Source organism: Mytilus edulis, chromosome 6, assembly GCF_963676685.1.
Source record: "Mytilus edulis chromosome 6, xbMytEdul2.2, whole genome shotgun sequence".
Taxonomy (NCBI): Eukaryota; Metazoa; Mollusca; class Bivalvia; order Mytilida; family Mytilidae; genus Mytilus; species Mytilus edulis.
In genome coordinates, this window is record NC_092349.1 from 40,359,261 (window position 1) to 40,379,706 (window position 20,446).

General features: G+C 33.6%; 1 protein-coding gene across 3 annotated transcripts in view; it reads right to left on the reverse strand.

Annotated features, from left to right (window-relative positions):
- LOC139529102 (DNA replication ATP-dependent helicase/nuclease DNA2-like) overlaps positions 1–20,446 on the reverse strand; it is a 233,316-nt gene that overhangs the window by 54,471 nt on the left and 158,399 nt on the right. For all 3 annotated transcript variants that reach the window (XM_071325376.1, XM_071325377.1, XM_071325378.1), the window contains 3 exons: positions 13,486–13,538; positions 10,801–10,849; positions 3,092–3,207 (listed from right to left, as the gene is read on the reverse strand). In XM_071325376.1, coding sequence (XP_071181477.1) covers positions 3,092–3,207; positions 10,801–10,849; positions 13,486–13,538 — 218 coding nt within the window. The remainder of the gene's footprint in view (positions 1–3,091; positions 3,208–10,800; positions 10,850–13,485; positions 13,539–20,446) is intronic.

Below are 20,446 nucleotides of genomic sequence, written 5' to 3' on the forward strand. Positions count from 1 at the left end.
AAGGAGCCTTGCCTCACATTGAACAGCAGGATATTAAGGGCCCCAAAAATTACTAGTGTAAAACTATTCAAAAGGGAAACCAACGGTGTAATCAATATAAAAAATGTGTAAGGGTTCAGAAGTAACCCAGTGTCTCGCTTACTTTTGCTGTTAGTTGCAAGGTCAACAAAAAAGGGGAGAAAATTATTAATCAAAGAGCTGAAAGCTCTGAGGAAAAATGATGCCACTGTCTCTAATCTTGGGATATTTTTTATGCAAGTCTTGATTTTCACATACAGTCATTAGTTTAACATTGCAACATGTCTCGTTAGCATATAATTGATATTAGTATATGTGTGTGTGTGTAAAGTGAAGTGAAGATGACAACTGGCTGTTTTTTTTTTGTACAAATAAATAGGTCAAGACTACCTGAATGATCTACAGTATCCCATGACTACTGGCTGTTTTTAGTACAAATAAATAGGTCAAGACTACCTAAATGATCTACAATATCCAGTGACTACTGGCTGTTCTTTTGTACATATAAATAAAGACTACATGTACCTGAATGGTCTAAAGTATTCTAAGTAATGTGATTTTTTTTTGCAATTACATTTTTCTAAATCAAGAATACAGACTACTTAAGAATCTTTTTCAAGCCAAATGATTATAAAGAGCCTGTTGTAAGCAAGCTCTAATACCCCATATACTTATCAAATGAGTTACTAGTGACCTAGTTATTTCTGTAACTTGAAGCAAATTCTATTACTGTAGATTTAGACAATAGTATAATATTGTTTTACTAGTTCTATTTCACCTTGAAGATTAGACAATAGGGATACTCCTTTGAATTTTATTTCATGTCTATATGAAACTTGAAACCACTTCTCTGCCATATTGTTATTCTATAACAACTCCCTTGACCCATATAATTGCTATTCATTCTTTAATCATATATCATAGTCAGTTAGTTTTTGATTTTGCACTCCCACACCTTCTTTCAGGTCAAATGTCTGTCTCCATTTAAGTTAATGATATTGAACCATCATGGTATTAAACACAATTTCAATAGAGATAATGCTGTTATCGTGGGTCACCATATACTCAACCTTGGTGGCATTCCAGTTATTGAAATATCTGTCAGATTAGAACTATGGTCTAGACCTTTAGGAATGGATCTTATAATTTAAAATTGAGCCATAGTATGGGACCCCTGCACGGTATAAAAAATAAACAAGCTTGAAAGGATACAACGCCAGGCGGCAAAATTTATCACCAGAGATTACTAATCAAGAGAGGACGGATACATCTCCAAAATGCTTGCCAAACTGGAACTACAAGATCTCCAGACAAGACAAACAAGGTGTTGAAGCCAGAAAATAATATTTATGTTAAAAGTAGTTGAGGGGCTGATTCCCGCTGGTACCAGACAAATTCCTCAAAAAAAGCATGTCCGAAGAGAACCAAGTAAAACACCGTGCAATATTCAAACTCGTTCTTTGTAAGACAGTGATCACGTGGAATCAACTGTAGAAGACCCTGTAGTGCACGCATCAATCGTAGTGAGCTTCAAATCTGTTCCCGCGCCCCGTCAATAAATCGGCTGCGCTCTCTCAAACCTTAGTATTAAAGCCAGTATCGGTATTGACAATTTATTCACATTTCATACAGATACAGTTACAGACTCTGCTGCTGTAACTTTGTAAACAAAGATTCATACGCACCATGTGGGTTACAATAACCGTATTACTAATTTCCGAAAAATTAAAAACTTCGTAAATCTGGATAAAGACCAGTATCAAGATGATTCCGATTATTACTTTTTTAATGATTGTAAAGTTGAAATGGCAAGAAAAGCTGACATTATTTATGAGAAATATTTTTTCTAGCAATTGCTGATCATTGGAGTGTAAAAAGTCCAATACCATAACAAAACGGATCTATTTATGCATACCGATTGTTTACAATTGTAAGACATGTGCATAAAAGTTGAAGCTCAAATAAATATGAAAAATATAACAAAGGGATAGCTCCAAATAAGTTTTTTTTTTGTAAATAAAAGAAAAGTATGTAAACTGGTTCCCGTCCGACTACAACATTTTGTTCGAGTGTAGCGTAATACAAGCAGATTCCAGTTAGTATGTAAAATAGTAAATATGAAACCGAGTGCGGAAGGCAGAAAAAATAATCAACTTCCGTAAGTTCTGGTCAATGGTATCAGTAACATGCCGCTGATAGCGTCATTTTCCAAAAATACTATCTAATGATCATAAACAAGCTTCTGTCCAAGTTTATTAGAAATCCAGAATATTTTAAAACAGTTATTAAAATTTTATAAACTTTAACCTCAGAGTGAATGTAATGTTAACTAGCAGAAAAACTAAGTTCATTTAAAAATAAAATTTGGATAAACAGGTTTTTTTTTTACAAAATTTACTTCTGGATACTATCTTATAACAAACAAAATATTATATTATCTTCAGCGTTGTCCACAAATATTCACTCTGTGGTTTAGGTTTTTGAAATTATAATAACTTTTTTAAAACAATCCTTGATTTCTACTAAACTTGGACAGAAGTAAACAAGCAAATAATGATTGCAGCCAAGTATGGGTTAATGGCTCAGTAGTTTCAAAAGAGAAGATTTTTGTAAAATATTACAAAAGTATCGAAAAAATGTTAAAAATACTATAAAGGGCAATAATTCCTTAAGCGGTCAATTGATCATTTGGTCATGTTGACTTATTTGTAGATCTTACTTTGTTCAACATTATTGCTGTTTACCGTATTCTCTATCTATAATAATATTCAATATAGTAACCAAAAACTGCAAAATTACATTAAAATTACTAATACAGGGGCAGCAACCCAACAACCGGTTGTTCGATTCATCTGAAAATGCAGGGCAGATAGATCTCAACCTGATAAACATTTTTAGCTCACGTAAGATTTCCTTTAAATTCTTTAGGTTCAGAGATAATAGCCAAATGTATTTTTGGCAATCTTGGCCATCTTGGTTGGCAGGCAGGGTTATCAGACACAATTTTTAATCTAGATACTCTAGTGATGATTGTGACCAAGTTTGGTTACCGGTCTATTTTAATATAAATTACCTTCATAAGTTTAAGCAGAATATTATCTACAGCTGAGTGAGTGTAACTAGTCAACAGGACAGACAGGCCTAGCAGATTCAGTACTCTAGCTACAGCTACTATTGTTGCTGTTTTACCTGTAATAATCATGTATATTTCACAACAGTATAAAAGAAGACAATTGCTATACATGGTTAAGAAACAAGAGGCTCCTAAGAAGCCTGAATCCCTCACCTACTAATAAAAAAATTCACACGGGTTCAATAAGCTGTTGTCCAAGGTTTTACTCATTGTTGAAGGCTGTACTGTGACCTATAGTTGTTAATTTCTGTGTCATTTTGTCTCTGTGGAGAATTGTCTAATTGGCAATATCATACCATATCTTCTTTTTTATATCTTTGCTGGTTAAAAACTGAAACAAACTGCTTGGCCAAGAGCAGCTAGATACAACCATAGAGGTTCAACCCTGAACAGATGGCCCAAAAACAATCCAAACCTTCTTTTTGTGGTAGTGAACCTTTTGCTTAAATTTCAAAGAGATCCACCTAAACTTTAGTTATTTTCCTGCCCTTGGGATGACGATGACAATTGGTAGCATTATACAACCCCCAAATTTGTTTGGCAGCTGTGTAAAAAGCATTTTGAACAAAAATATATGAAACCAAGAATAAAAATAATCTTGAAATATGAAACTTTACTGAAAGGAAACTTAAAATGTATTTGCCTCAATTCTTCACAACTGAATTGATGTGTAGACATGTGACCTGTCCCGTACAGCATCCTGGGAAACTTGAGAATATAATATTACAACATAACCAGTAAACAGTATGAGTCAGTCTGTTTGGTTTTGGAATGACCCCTTTCAAAGGAAAACATGGGTGTTTGGTGAAACAGGGGATACAAGGGGGAAGGGGTGATTATTAAGCTGCTTAACACAGCCTAATATAAGTTATATGGTTCGCTACTGACCCCATACGGATCCATAGAGGGTGAGTAAAATCCATTGGGGATGAGGCTGGAGGCCGAGTCCCCTATGAATTTTATTCATACTCTATGGATCCGTAGGGGGTCAGTAGTTAACCGTATAACGAATTTATCGGACGCTGGACTTTTTCTGCGGCGTTTTGTTGAAAAATAAACAATGAAACACGTCATGAACCCCATATGAAACTTACTAACCCCATACGATCTCATAGGGGGTCACCACGTGACGGCATTTAACCAATCACAACGTGATAATTCATCTGTGGTCCAATAAAAGACAGGATCTGACTAAAAACCAAAAATATGATTTTGTGCAATCTCAACCCTCCCCTTTACCTCCAGCCAATGTAGAATAAAACACACAGTAATATGCACTGTAAAACTCTGTATAAAAGAAGTCTGAGTCCGATGTCAGAATATGTAACAAAAGAAACCAAGTGAAACAAGTGAAACTGTGAATCACTAATGATACCCCTGCAGAAATATTTCGGTAAACATCAAGTTGTTTACTTTTGAACCTGAAAACAGATCAAACGGTATAGCTGACTTATATAAACCCTGAAACCAAAATTTAGAAATCCTTGTATTGTATTCCTGAGAAAAATGTGACGAAAATTTTCAACTTGGCTATCCTGAGTAAAATTATACAAGTGTTCAGTAAACAGGAGGTTGATGAGTGATGAATCTGAAAACATATCACATGGTATAGCTCACTAATATAAACACTGAAACCAAATATCAGAAATCCTTGTATTTTAGTTCCTGACAAAAATGTGACAAAAATTTTCCACTTGGCTATCCTGCGTAAAATTATACAAGTTTTCGGTAAACAGGAAGTTGTTGAGTGAATTGTATCTGAAAACCAACACACAGTATAGCTGACTTAAACCCTGAAATCAAATTTCAGAAATCCTTGTATAGTAGTTCCTGAGAAAAATGTAAGGAAAATGGACAGACAGAGGTAAAACAGTATACCCCTACTTTTTTAAAGCGGGGATATAATGACAATGATACATAAATTAACAACTAACTTCTGGCAGTTACTGACATGCCAGCTCAAGACCTCAATTAATCTGATTGAAAGATTATGTCTTTATCATATGAAAATCAAGCACAATCCTCCTGTTAGAGGTTTAGTATTGTACCATCACAAAATATATGAGAACCTGTATCATGCCAACAACGGTTTTTAGAATAAATGTGTTTATTTCTAATGCAAAGACCCTATGAGTGATTCAATATAAATACCAAAATATGCCATCCTTAATGACCTGACAACAGTATCTTAACAATATCCTTTCTCAATAAGTCTGTTTAAAGGTTTGGTTAGCTTTTGATGTGAATACCTTCATTTTTGTGCTTTGTAAAAAGTATTACCATAAATAATTGGATGTGAAATACCTGAACGTATAAGATGTCTGCATGTTGATTTATATATACGAATGATGTCCTTGTAAAGATAAAATTTATTAAATGTTTGTTATATCAAAATCCTTGCTGTAATAATTCATCAGTAATACAGAGATTTATTTCAATAAAATAAGTCCAGTGTTACACATAGGAGCAATGGAACCTAACCATCTAACTAGAGGCTCTTAAGAGCCTGTATCGCTCATGGAACCTAACCATCTAACTAGAGGCTCTTAAGAGCCTGTATCGCTCATCTGACTCTACTTGGGTTTTTGAAATCATATAAGAAAAAGATAAAATTTGGCTATAAAGTAAAAGCACTTTATGGGGTCAATTGACCATTTTGGTCATGATTACTAATATTTGGAGATCTTACTTTGCTGTACAGTTTTGCAGTTTACAGTTGATCTCTAGCTATTATAATATTCGAGATAATAACCAACAAGAATGTGTCCCTAGTATACAGTTGCCCCATTCGCACTATTATTTTCTATGTTCAGTGGATTGTGAAAGTTGGATTAAAACTCTAATTTGGCATTAAAATTATAAAGATCATATCATAAGGAACATTTTTACTAAGTTTCAATTTGATTGGACTTCAACTTCGTCAAAAAACTACCTCAACCAAAAACTTGAACCTAAAGCGGGACAGAAGAACAAACTGACGAACGGACGCACAGACCAGAAAACATAATGCCCATAAATGGGGCATAAAAACTGCCAATAACAAATTTACAGCCAGCAACCAGTTGATGCCTCAGAAAATATCATAGTAGATACCTGGTGAACATTTTTACCCCTTGTCAGATTTGCTCTAAAAGCTTTAGTTTCAGAGCTAAAGGCCAAAAACTGTATATCACCCCATGTTCTATTTAAAGCCATGATTGCCATCTTGGTTGATTGGCCGTGTCATCAGATAATTTTTCAAACTAAATACCCTAAGGATGATTTAGGCCAAGTTTGGTTTCATTTTGCCCAGTAGTTTCAGAGGAAAAGATTTTTGTAAAAGCTAACAGATGATGACGTCTAACGCTAAGTGATGAGAAAAGCTCACTTGGCCTTTTGGGCCAGGTGAGCTAAAAATCAATCATTGTTTGCCAAGTTACTTATTCTGCAACAATGTTTTCATTATCCCCCCTTAATCAAACAGGACAGTTAAATTTGTCCAATTTTTTTTATAATTTTCAATGGACATATTTTAGTGAGTCCCTGCGTGTAAAGCATGAGATGAAACTTTATCCTTAAGTTTCAAGGGTGAAAAGGGGTGTGTGTACTATGCATGGGTGAGTTTTATACATACCAAAAGATGGTACCTCCTGTCAGAAATCTTCTGACACCAGGGGCAGGTCCAGGTAAGGGCGTAATTGGTGTATGCCCCCTCCCCCTTTTCCAAACAAAAAAAACAACAAAAAAACTATCGTAATCTGCTATTTTGTATTGAATATGGCAATTTATCATATTCATTAATTAAACACATACTCTGATTTCTTTTTATACTAATTCCCCCATTCGATTGGGTGACTTGGACACCTTTTTTAAACAACCAAAAAGGTTTAGGTGATCTGTACATGAAATGGTTGTTTTGTGCGACACTTCCACATGGCCGTACTCACTATTTATATGATACAGGGTATATTCCCACAATTGGGGTTGCAATTTCAGCTAATGTCTAAAATGGGGTTCATTTTTGTTCGCCTTGCATTGGAAGGGGTCAGATTTGACTATCTAGAACGGGGTATTATAAATACAATGTTACACTATTGTTTCAGATAAGAGTGAATGTTTGGTACCATTAAAATGTTTAAACCCTCTGCAATTGTTTGCACCTGTCCTAAGTCAAAAATCTGATGTTCAGTTGTTGTAGTTTGTTGATGTGGTTCTTAAGTATTTCTCGCTTCTTGTTTTTTAAATAGATTAGACCGTTGGTTTTCCCATATGAATGGTTTTACCCTAGTAATTTTTGGGGCCCTTTATAGCTTGCTGTTCAGTGTGAGCCAAGGCTCTGTGTTGAAGACCGTACTTTGACCTATATATATAATGGTTTAATTTTATAAATTGTGACTTGGATAGAGAGTTGTCTAATTGGCACTTATACCACATCTTTTTATATCTACTAAATTGAAAACAACATTCAAACCTATGATTGCATTGGGGCCACAATTGAAATTATTTCAGTTTGCCCAAACCCGACCCATGATGACTGGGAGTGGGTAGGTAGGTAGGCAAATTCTTTTTTTTTCAGAATTTGCATGAAAATATTAAAAGATCTTAAAACAGTACATCTTTTTTTTTCGTCAAACCTTTGTAGAGTCAACCAAAAGCCATGAATTTAAAACCTCTATAAATAAATTAGTCTACTTTATGATTTGTATCCTGAGATGTTTATAACCTTTACATTTGCTAAATGTGTGAAAGGGCTGGTGGATTTATGAAGTGATTTTCAACAGTTACATCAACAAGTTTGTGTAAAAAAAAATATCAGCTGACTATGTAATGATTTAATTTGTTTGCAGTTTTTAAATCCTACATCTTTTAAAATAGATTAAATGTCCTAAAATATTTTATATGAATTATTATCTACCATCCATAGTTTCTGTCTTTTTATGTTTTGAAAACAAATTTATATTTTACATTATCACACAGGTAAACTAATTTGGCTATAAATAGATCAAAACATGTTCTGTAGAATCTCCAAACTAAAAACGTATTTGTTATAATTTTATTTCTTTCAATAATCAAGTTTAAGTTTTTGAAAATAATCATTATTGATAAAATATAATTGCATAAAGTTAACGTTTTCTGAAGACTATTCATTTTTAGGTCATGATTCTAGAGGCTTCCTCGCAAATTTGTATAAAAATCCAACCATAACATGTGTTTACTTTTGCACATGTGAAAAAAATATTTCTGACAAAAGCCAGATTTTTCTTTTCAAAAGGGATTTATATTGCACTAAATTATTCAGAAAGAGTATATTTCTGATTCTGTGAGCAATTATAGTTTAATCAAATTCTCCCAAACAGCAACATTCCTGTCAGAGTAACATTGAATTGAAATATTCGCCGGATTGCACATGGTTTTTAACAAATCTATCTGAATATTCTTATCAGATATTCGATTACACGATGAAATTAACATTGAGCATATAGGTAAGGGTTTGGTAGTACAGACAACTACAGCGTAAAAAAAACTGTGCCACTTCACATGTTTCACTTCTTTACGTTCGTTAAATCAGAAGATAAAAACAGAGAATATCGAAGATCGATTAACTGCGTCTCTTATGCGCTTTCTTTTAATCTTATTCACAGTTACTTTCAAACGCAAAGACGACAAATATTAAGTTTTATACAATGACGGAGCGGACACGAAAAGGAACCCAAAAAAAAAAATTCTTCTAAAAAACGTCAAAAAAAGAATTTGAGTCGGCCGGTTTATTTTGGGTCGGTCGCGTTTGGGCAAACATACAATCTTTTTATTTTGGCCTGGATAAAAACCGCAATTTTTATATGTGTGAATACAAAGCAAATTTCTTGGTAAAGGGGTTTAAACACAGCACAAAAAACATTTTCCAAAAGACCAAAAACAGTGAAAAAGAATATTTTAACAAAATGGGTATATATAAAAGTTAAGAAAAAGCTATCGTTCAAGATTTATTTTTCATTCTTCATGCCCGTTTCATATAAACCTTTCACTGAATTTACAACTTCTTCCAAAGATTTGATATCCACATGTTAATCAATACATAATTTGAATGATCCAAAGGCAGACTATTTTCAACAATTTGTCTATCATGGAGTCTCTTATAATACTTCATAATTTGATGCTAAATTGTTGAAATCCAGGAACTTCTGACCTTCCCCATACAAGGGTACCGGAACCTCCAGTTCATGAAATCCTCAACTAGGACTATTGAAATGTAAAGTAACCCCTTATACCCTAGAAGTTGAAATTTCTCATTATTGGTCAATTGGTGTTAAGATCCATCCAATCATTTCAATATATCATAGACAATTAATGGAGAGAATTCAGCATAAACAAGAATGTGTCCCTAGTACACGGATGCCCCATCCTCCCTATCATTTTCTATGTTCAGTGGACTCTAATTTGGCATTAATATTAGAAAGATTATATCATAGGGAATATGTGTACTAAGTTTCAAGTTGATTGGACTTCAACTTCATCAAAATCTACCTCGACCAAAAACCTGATGCGGGACAGACGGACGAACGAAAGGACTAACGAACAGACAGAAGAACAGACCAGAAAACATAATGCCCATAAAAGGGGCATAATAAATAAGGCATAAAATATCAAACCCTGACACTTTAACTATAAAATATACATGCTCCAAGTCTGGAACCTTTACATTAGTGCATTTCACTATTATTTTATGTTTTAAGCTAAACATTATATTCCAGGTCCCCTCTTTCATATATTCTGGAAGCGTCCCTGGACAGTTTATGTGAAGGGACAAGAGGTATATCTCATTATTATGAACATTTTTGCTCCATCAGATTTTCTCCATCTATAGCAGTGTTCAAGATATGAGACAAAACTTGATAAGATTAAAAGCAAAATTAAATAAAAGGGTAAAACAGGACATTTAATTTGGAGACACTCAGACAGACTGTCATATAGTTTTATGGGAAAATATTGATATCTGAATATCTAGAGGATATGTAAAGTGTGTAACTGGACAATCACTATCAATGTAGCTATCAATAGAATATATCCTCGCTGGGCTTCCAAAATGTTGTATAAATATTTTTTGACACCAATGGTCTGGGCGGGAGGAAATCTTTGGTATTACAAAATAGCATACAGTTAGACCAATCAAACTGTTTGAAATAAGACATATTACAAAATTGCCAATGTCATTTGTTTGTAAAGTTTTCTTACAAAATGTTGTATGAAAACTTGAACATTGTTGTATAATGGCTTTGGGAATAAAATAATTATACATTTCTTTATTTCTGTGAGAATAATTTAAGTTCTCGGATAATCCAGAAATGTCAAAGTTTTTATTTCACTGCTATTCACAAAAATGTTCAAGTTTACATACAACATTTTGGAAGCATGCATTTTGTCAAAATTTTCAAAGCCTGTTTGTGAGATATTTTTTTCTTGAAAAATTTGTAATTTACAACATTTTGGAAGCCCAGCGACGATATATAAAAGGCGTAGCACTAAATAATGCCATGATCATTTACAACAAATGTGGCTAATATTGCACCAGATCCAATAAATATCGGAACCACTGATTTGCAATTGTCTAAATAGAATACTATTATTGTTTACATGTATATATATCATTGATTACCTTATAATAGCCTTACCTGTGCCAGGATAGCCTTTAATCAAAACATAATCTTTGCTCATTAACACCTAGAATATAAAAAAATATTCACAAATGGCTTTGCATTAAATATCAATCAGAGCTTGAAAGGCAGCAGAAAAGGCATTTGCCATATATTAAGCAATATAGAATAGAGAATGGAAACTGGGAATATGTCAAAGAGACAACAACCTAACCAAAGACCAGAAAACAGCAGAAGGCCACCAATGGGTCTTCAACACAGTGAAAAAATCCTGCACAAGGCAGGAGGCTTAAACTGGACTATAAACAATAATGTGTATTAGTTCAAGCAAATGGACCCCACCAAAAATCCAATATCCCTCGCGTTGTACATATATTATAATTATCTATCCAAGGGCAATAAACTAAAAAACTTTGTTTTTTTTTTTGTTCTTAAAGGGGAAGATATTAGCAAGCAAAATCAAAGGAATTGTGCAAATTATGAAAAATTGAGCATGAAAATTAGCATGAAGCATCATTATTATACACTTTTTAAGAAAAAACTGCTGGCCAAATTTTTTTTAATCATTTTTCAAGATGACAACAGCCTTTTTCTAAAATGACTGTTTTTTCTAGTTTGAAAATACCTATTTTTCTAGAAAACCTTTTGTTTTACCTTCTTTAAGTAAAAAAATCCTAATTCATCATTCTTGACCAATGGTAGCACTTGAACTCTCTTCAGAATGGAGGAGAAAACATGGCAACTTCTAGAGTTTACAAACTTGAAGTAGGAAACGTAAATATGCGTTGACATTCAAACATTTGTGCAAGAAACATTCTCAGGAACTTCTATTAGTTGATGAAGAACATTTAAGTTGCTACTTAATATAGTTGTATGTTTTGGAGGCTTTGGGTTCCGAGTACGCAATGTCCAAGAATGCAAATCCAGCGTAGTATGTCACAAATTTCTGTCATAAGAAAACTGTGGACTCTTTGTCAAGAAATTTGGACTGTGAATGATATCATAAGTGCAAGAATCATGGAAAACGTTTTTACAATAAAACATGACTGGATTAAAGAAATTGACACAAGCACGAACTTGTTAAGATTTATGACCATATATTGAGTTCAAAAAGTTGACAAACATACGTATTTAATCAAAGCAAACCCTTAGATTTACCCATATAGGGGGCTGTCATTTTCTGTTGACAAACAACAAAAACCCCTAATAGAGTTATTATTTTTTTTTTTTTGTTAAGTTCATGTTTTACATTGTTATTACAAATGTAAAAGAATAAGAATAAAAATTATGATCGACCCTAGCGGGTTTTAAATTTCATACAATGATTACAAAAGTTTTTGTTATAACAATGAAATAATAATAATATAAAATACAGCACAACTCCATTGAACACTGAACAGACATTGCATGCACATGAAAGAGAGAGTAAATATGGGAGACAATAAAAAAAAAAATGTAAGGATTATATAATTGTATGCATCTTGCATAGGCATCAACCCTATTATTTATTTTCAACACTGTTTGAGTTTTCATCTTATTCTGTACTCATAATACTTGTTTTGCATACCAATGTATTAAATTTTATTTTATGGGGACTACAGTCCAAAAGCAAAATAAATTCAGTGCAGGTACATGTAGTCCAACTGAAGAGAGCATTTCTCCACATTTAAAAATAGGTTTCTAAAGCAGCAATTACATGCAGAACAGTGGTTGCCAACCAGAGATATTTATTTGAGAATTTGATAAATTATGTACAATTCCTTATACATGTTTTGTTATACATGATACATGCATTAGATTATTATTACACTAGCATATCTGAAGAACTCGTCACAAGAGGGTTTCATTCGGGCCAGGTGAGCTAAAAATAAAATCCTCCCACTCAATAGATATAAACAATTCCCCAAAGTTTTATGCAAATTGGTTTAAGTAATTTTTAGTTAATGTCCCACATGTTGAAGAAGAACGCACAGAGGGACAACTGTATACCATAATACGTCCCATAAACGGGCGTATAAATATAAAAATGTTATTATGTTTGGTTCAATCATTAAACACGTAAAATAATGAAAAAATCATTCAAATTAGCAGTTTATTTGGTTAAATTTTGTCAAAATAAGCCAAGAAATATTGCTGATGAATTATTCACTTGCAAATGAATAATTTGACCTCTTTATAACAGTATTCCTGTGACCTTTAATTAAACCCATTAGCTAGGGATTAGGGCCCCGGGATTAGTTATGCATGCATAAGTTGTGTTCGGACATTAAAAGGAAAAGAATGTCAACTTTGAAAGTGAAACATTAAGGTGAACCATTTAGTTGATTGATTCGATCCAACAGTTATTTTTTAACCTTTAACATGAAATCAAACAGACCTAAAAAAATTCCAATAGTATGAGGTTATTTTACCATTGGAAGTATTTGTAGGTCATCTCAATAGTTAATTTGATGGTGTCTAGACTAAAATACACAAGATATTCTGATATATATTAGGGAGAACAAATATTAGAATTTCAGTCAAATCGGTGAAAATGAATTTGACAGCTAGTGCCCTTTAAAAAACATAACCACTTCAAACCAGATAAAACTTACCAGTAATTGCTTTTATAAATCATATCATTTTATTAAACATATCTAAATCAAAATTGCCATAATCACAAATTCCAGCTACATAATACAGGTAATAATAATAAACAATTACCTTTAACACAGCTGTCTTCTGTGGCTTATTCAGAGACTTGAATATTCCTTTAACTATAAAATAAATCATCATTAAAACAATGTTGATCTCTATAACCCCTTGAAACATTAGTGTTTAGCTAATAATAAACATATAGAAAACAAAAAAGGTTAACTCCATTTTTGTAGTGACATGTGTTGAAAAAAAACAGATAGAGAAAATGTTCATATTACCAGAAAAGTTCATCACAAAAATGTTGATTATATATTTTTATGAAGACAAAATTCCAAGAACCTACATTACATGGGAATTTAATAATTAAATTATAGTTAATACATATTTTTACAAACTCCTGTGGTCAACCCTTTCTCTGAGTTTATCTTTATTTACTGTAAAATGTCAGCATGGTTTAATAAGGAAATTGAGATCTATATGAGTTATAGGTCATAGATAGGAAACACCATAATCACAGCATGGGTGTCATAAGAGAAGCATCTGTATATAATTTTGATAAGGGGGTCAGGTGTTTGTTGAGCATTGCACTGTAAACAGTCAATTTTTATTCAAGGAAAATTAATTCAGCCCAACCACTATCCCCAACTTCACCTAAAATTTCTCATTATTCAATTTTTATCTATTTTTAAAAGGGGCTACTCATAACATTATGTTGTCTTTTTTTATTTTGTTTGTATTATTTTTCCCCAATTTATTAATACATCTTATGAATAATTTAGGTATTTTTTAATTTAAGTGTCATAATTAAGTTAGTTATTTGTACCTGGTGGGATCAAACACAGGAATTCTCATTTAAAAAACACCTGTCTGGGATCTACCACAGGTTCTTATACAGGTTTGTTTTTAATGCTCACCTGTCTACCACAGGTTTGAATGTTTTTTACCTGTCTATATAAAAAGAAGATGTGGTATGATTGCCAATGAGACAACTCTCCACAAGAGACCAAATGACACAGAAATTAATAATTATAGGTCCCCGTATGGTTCCAACAATGAGCAAAGCCCATACCGCATAGTCAGCTATAAAAGGCCCCGAAATGACAAATGTAAAACAATTCAAACAAGAAAACTAACAGCCTAATTTATGTACAAAAAATGAACGAAAAACATATATGTAACACATCAACGACAACCACTGAATCACAGGCTCTTGACTTGGGACAGGCACTTATATACAGATTGTGGCGGGTTAAACATGTTAGCGGGATCCCAACCCTCTCCTAACTTGGGACAGTACAACATAAGTTCTACCACAGTTTTTTTTTTCATTTTTCACCTGTCTGGGTTCTACCACAGGTTTCAAGAATTTTTACCTGTTGGGTTCTACCACAGGTTTTAATAAATTTCACCTGTCCAAGCTCTACCACAGGTGCTTAAGTAAGGCAATTAATGAGTACCAGGTAGGTAGTGTATTTGAGTTATGTTATCTTAATTATTTTCATTGTAAGTTGTAATGAGTTATTATAAGCCCCCTAGAAAGCCAAATGATACAATTATGGTTATTTCATGTATTTTAGAATTGTTTCTAAATATGATATTTGTATAGTGTTTATACAATTGATTGATTGATTGTTGGTTGCTTTACGCCGCATTAGCACAAAAAGGCTATATCGGGGCGAGAGCTTATTCGAATATTTTTACAATTTAAAGCATATTTTTAAAATAAGACAAAAAGTCCTTCAATATACTAAAATTCTAGACTAAAGCAAATTGATTATTTACAAATAAAAATCAATATGAGTAAAATAACGTGATAAAAATTAAAAACGACTTTAATATAACAGGCCCGTAGCCAGGAATTTTTAAGGAGGGGTTGGTTGGACTCACAAACTCGACTTTAACAGTCACAATTCGAACAGAACATTGACTTTAACAGTGCTTATTTGTTTTCAAGGGGGGGTTCGGACGAACCCCCCGAACCCCCCTGGCTACGGGTATGTATAATAACATTTTTATATTCTATAATAAATTCCAATTTCTTTTAAAAATGCAACAATATTTGTAAATGGAACATTATTAAATAAATCATACATATTATTGACATTGAAATGCTTCTTACGAATATCAGCAAAGTCAATACAATTAATTAAAACATGTTTAATAGTATACTTGCAGTTGCAAGGTACACATTGTGGTTCATCTTCCTTTTTTAAGAGATACTTGTGTGTTATTCTAGTATGACCAATACGACATCTAGAAATAATACACTGATCTTTTCTGCACATAAAATTATTAAAAGGTTTACCTATATAAGGTTTAATTTCATGTAATTTATTATCATTTTTTTTACTCTATTCATTTTTTAAAATATTAAAAACATATTCTCTAATATTAGATTTAAAATCAGTATATGGTATATCACAGTTAGATAAAGGGTCACCCAGGGCATGCTTTGCTCAAGGTCTACAGCTGTGTTTCCAAGGATTCCAACATGACTCGGAACCCATTGAAATATTATTTCTTTCAGAAATTTTTTTAAATTCCTCATTACATATAAAATTTGGAGAATTGTTGGGTTTTTAATTTTAGTATTTTGTATAGCTTGTAAGCATGAAAGTGAATCAGAACATATAATAAATTTGGATTTATCTGAAAAAGCAATAAATTTCAAAGCCAAAATTATTGCTTCTGCTTCAGCAGTAAAGATGGATGCATCAGATGACAAACGGAGAGTTGCAGCTCTGTCCCTGAAGACAGCAGCAGATGCAACTCTGTCGCCATCTTTTGATCCATCAGTATAGACAGTTGAAAAATCTGGATAATTGGCTTTAATTTCAGCATAGTGTTGCTGAATTAAAAGAGGATTTGTTTTATTTTTATTGTGTTCACGGAGATCAAATATCATTTTTGGTTTGGGAAGTTCCCATGGAGGACATTTGCAAATTTTAACTTGAGCAACAGATTTTAAATCAAAAGAAGCTAAATGTGGTTTTAAACTTATACCTAACGGAGGAATTTTATTTTCATGTTTTGCAAAAATATCTTCATAAATCGGATTAAAAACACAGCTGTAGGCAGGATTACCTGAATAGGCTTTTAGTTTGACAGCATATTGAAGTCCAAGCTTCAAACGTCTGTTAGAGAGTGAGTGCTCATCAGCCTCTACATACAGACTCTCAACTGGTGAGGTTTTAAATGTGCCAAGACAGAGACGCAAACCCTGGTGATGCACAGCATCAAGAATCTGTATGTAGGACTTCCTTGCAGAGCCATACACTATAGAGCCATAATCTAGTTTAGATCTAACTAGAGATCTATATAAATTAAGTAAAATGTTGCGATCAGCACCCCAGTCAGTACTGCCGACAACTTTTAAAATATCTAATGCTTTTAAACATCTTGATTTTAACATTTTGATATGGGGTAGAAAGGTTAACTTTTTATCGAAAATTAACCCAAGAAATTTAGTTTCATCAACCATTTTAATTGGGTTGCCGTACAAAGTGAGTTCTGGATCAAGATGCAATTTCCTTTTGTTACAAAAATGCATCCCGACAGTTTTTGAAGTGGAAAATTTAAAACCATTTTCCGAGGCCCATTTTTCAATTCTTCCAAGACATAATTGTAATTGTCTTTCTATGTTATTCATATTTTTGCCTCTGTAACATATTAACAAGAGGCTGTCACAACGACAGCAAACCGGATTTATTTACATTTATTTGTGTCCTGGCAATATCAGATGATATCATTACTGATGAATGGTGAAAGTGAAAATCATCAATATCAAATTTGACCTCTATTTTGTCATCAGTATCAACATTTTGAAATAATAATATTTGAAAAGCTTAGATTGAATGGTTCATGAGTAAATGCAACAACGTGAATGGAAACGCTATTTTATGATCTTTCAAGAACCATAACTCCTGAACAGTAAAAGTCAAAATCGTCATTATGGAACTTGACCTCTATTTTGTCATCAGTAACAACATATTAAAATTTCAAAAGCTTTGGTTGAATGGTTCATGAGAAAATGCACGGACACGACGGGAAACACCATTTTTCAATCTTTCAAGAACCATAACTCCTGAACGGTAAGAGTCAAAATCGTCATTATTGAACTTGACCTCCATTTTGTCATCAGTAACAGCATATTAAATTTTGGGAAGCTTTGGTAGAACAGTTCATGCATAAATGCACGGACACGACTGGAAACTCCATTTTTCAATCTTTCAAGAACCATAACTCCTGAACGGTAAAAGTCAAAATCGTCATTATTAAGCTTGACCTCCATTCTGTCATCAGTAACAACATATTAAAATTTGGGAAGCTTTGGTTGAACAGTTCATGAGTAAATGCACGGACACGACTGAAAACTCCATTTTTCAATCTTTCAAGAACCATAACTCCTGAACGGTAAAAGTCAAAATCGCAATTATTGAACTTGACCTCCGTATAGTTTTCAGTAATAACATATTAAAATTTTAAAAGCTTTGGTTGAACGGTTCATGAGTTAATGCACGGACAACATTTGATTGCCGCCTTTCAAGAACCATAACTCCTGAACGGTAAAAGTCAAAATCGCCATTATTGAACTTGACCTTCGTATAGTTGTCAGTAATAACATATTAAAATTTTAAAAGCTTTGGTTGAACGGTTCATGAGTTAATGCACGGACAACATTTGATTGCCGCCCGGCCGCCCGACCGCCCGCCGTACATCCCCAAATCAATAACCGACATTTTTGTCACAAAAATCCGATTAAAAAATCATCAACGTACAATGAACCTTCAATATTACTTTTTAAAACTTCAACAAGGCTATTGATTTTAAGACTAAATAGTGTAACAGATAAAATACTGCCCTGAGGGACACCCATCTCTTGATCATAGAGATCAGACATGGTCGAATTCACTCTAACATTAAATTGTCTGTTAGAGAGAAAATTAGAAATAAAATTTGGCATATTGCCTTTCAACCCCATATCAAATAGATCTTTTAAAATACCATATTTCCATGCAGTATCATAGGCCTTCTCAAGGTCGAAAAAAGACCGACACCACATGTTCATTTTTCGCAAAACCATTACGGACAATATGATTCGAATCGAACAAGATGATCAAGAGTACTGCGGCCCTGTCGGAATCCACACTGGATATTGGCTAATAGCCCATTTGATTCCAGGAACCAAACAAGGCGATCATTGACCATCCGTTTGAGTGTTTTACAGACACAACTGGTAAGAGCAATTGGTCGATAATTAATATAATCCGTATAATCTTTACTGGGTTTTGGAATAGGCACGACGGTTGCAAGCTTTCAGATTGATGGTAAATCACCAGATTCCCAGATGTTATTCATGAGCTGCAAGAGAGCTTCTAGTGAGGAATCTGGCAAGTGTTTTAAGAGTTGGTAGTGAATATTATCAGGCCCACAAGCTGTATCATGGGCATCAGAGATGTTTTAAGTTCTTCAAGAGAAAATAGTTTATTATAATTTTCACCATTTTTTGATTTAAAGTTAAATTTAATTTTTTCTTTTTGTTTTTTTAACTTTTTTAAAGTCTTCCCTGTAGTTGTTACAAGAAGAAGATTTCGCAAAAGTTTCACCAAGCTTGTTGGCAATATCCTTTTCAGATGTTAATAAATCATTGCCGTCTTTCAAATGTTTTACAGTGGCTTTAGAATTTTTACATTTTATTTTATTTACCATATTCCAAACTTTTGTCATCGGAGTGCAAGATGTAATCCCAGAGACAAATTTTTTCCAGGATGTTTGTCGGGCTTGCCTACAAGTCTGCCGTGCCTTAGCGCGAAAAATACGGAAATTACTCAAGTTTTCCGTCGTTGGTTGTTGATTGAACCGTCTTTCAGATTTTTTACAGTCACCTATGGCTTGATCACAAGCGTCATCAAACCATGGTTTGCTGGGATGTTTCGGATTTGCCAAGGTCTTAGGAATAGTTCTGTCAGCAATTGACGTTAAAACTGTATTATAAGTTAAAATTGGATCTTGCACAGTCTCAAACATCTTTGACTGAAGTTCCGCTTGACAGAGATTCTCAAACAAGGACCAGTCCGCCTTGTCAAGTTTCCAACGTGGTACTTTCTGTTGGGCAGAGGTAAAAAGATGTTCAAGTACTATTGGAAAGTGATCACTTCCACATAAATCATCATGAACACGCCAGAAGCAGAGAGGGATCGCAAATAGTGATATCAATAGAAGAATAAGACCCGTTTCCAGGATGAAGATACGTATTAGATCCATCATTAAAAATGCATAATCCTTCTTGAGAGACAAAGTCCTCAATGATCTTACCTTTGGCATTATGAGTCTTGCTACCCCATAATGGATTGTGAGCATTGAAGTCGCCCATAAGTATAAATGGTGAGGGTAATTGATCAGTGAGGTTTTTGAGTTTTGCTTTATCTATAATTGAATTGGGTGGAATATATATTGAACATAATGTAATTGTTTTGTCTAATGATAAACGAATTGCAACTGCTTGCAGATCCGTGGTAATTGGACTGTGCTATGAATGAGGTTGTCCTTCACAAAAATGGATAATCCGCCTGCAGCACGTTCATCTACCTTAGAAAATGTGCTATACATATTGTATCCTTTTAAAGATACATTGTTTTAGATGAGTTACTTGAAGACAAAATGCAATAGGTAAAAAAGACTGAACTAGAAGTGTTAACTCAAGAAGATTTATTTTAAGACCTCGGCAATTCCATTGGATGATATTTGTCATTATTTAATAAAAGAAGGGCGAATGCTGTCGAGTTTTCCAGCATTCTTATTTCGCTCACCCTGAGATTGTGATCTTTCGGGTGGCGGAACACTTTCGGTTTCCATTTCAGTTTCGTCAACAAGTGTTGAAAATCTGTTGTGCGAGGAGAGTCGCCGATCTCCGGGACCACATGCAGCTGGTTTTACTCCGCCTCCACCCCTACCCCGCGATCTCGAATCAGAAGACTTCTGAGAGGATGTATTTACTGGCTTCTTTTGGACATCCTTCTTTTCTGGA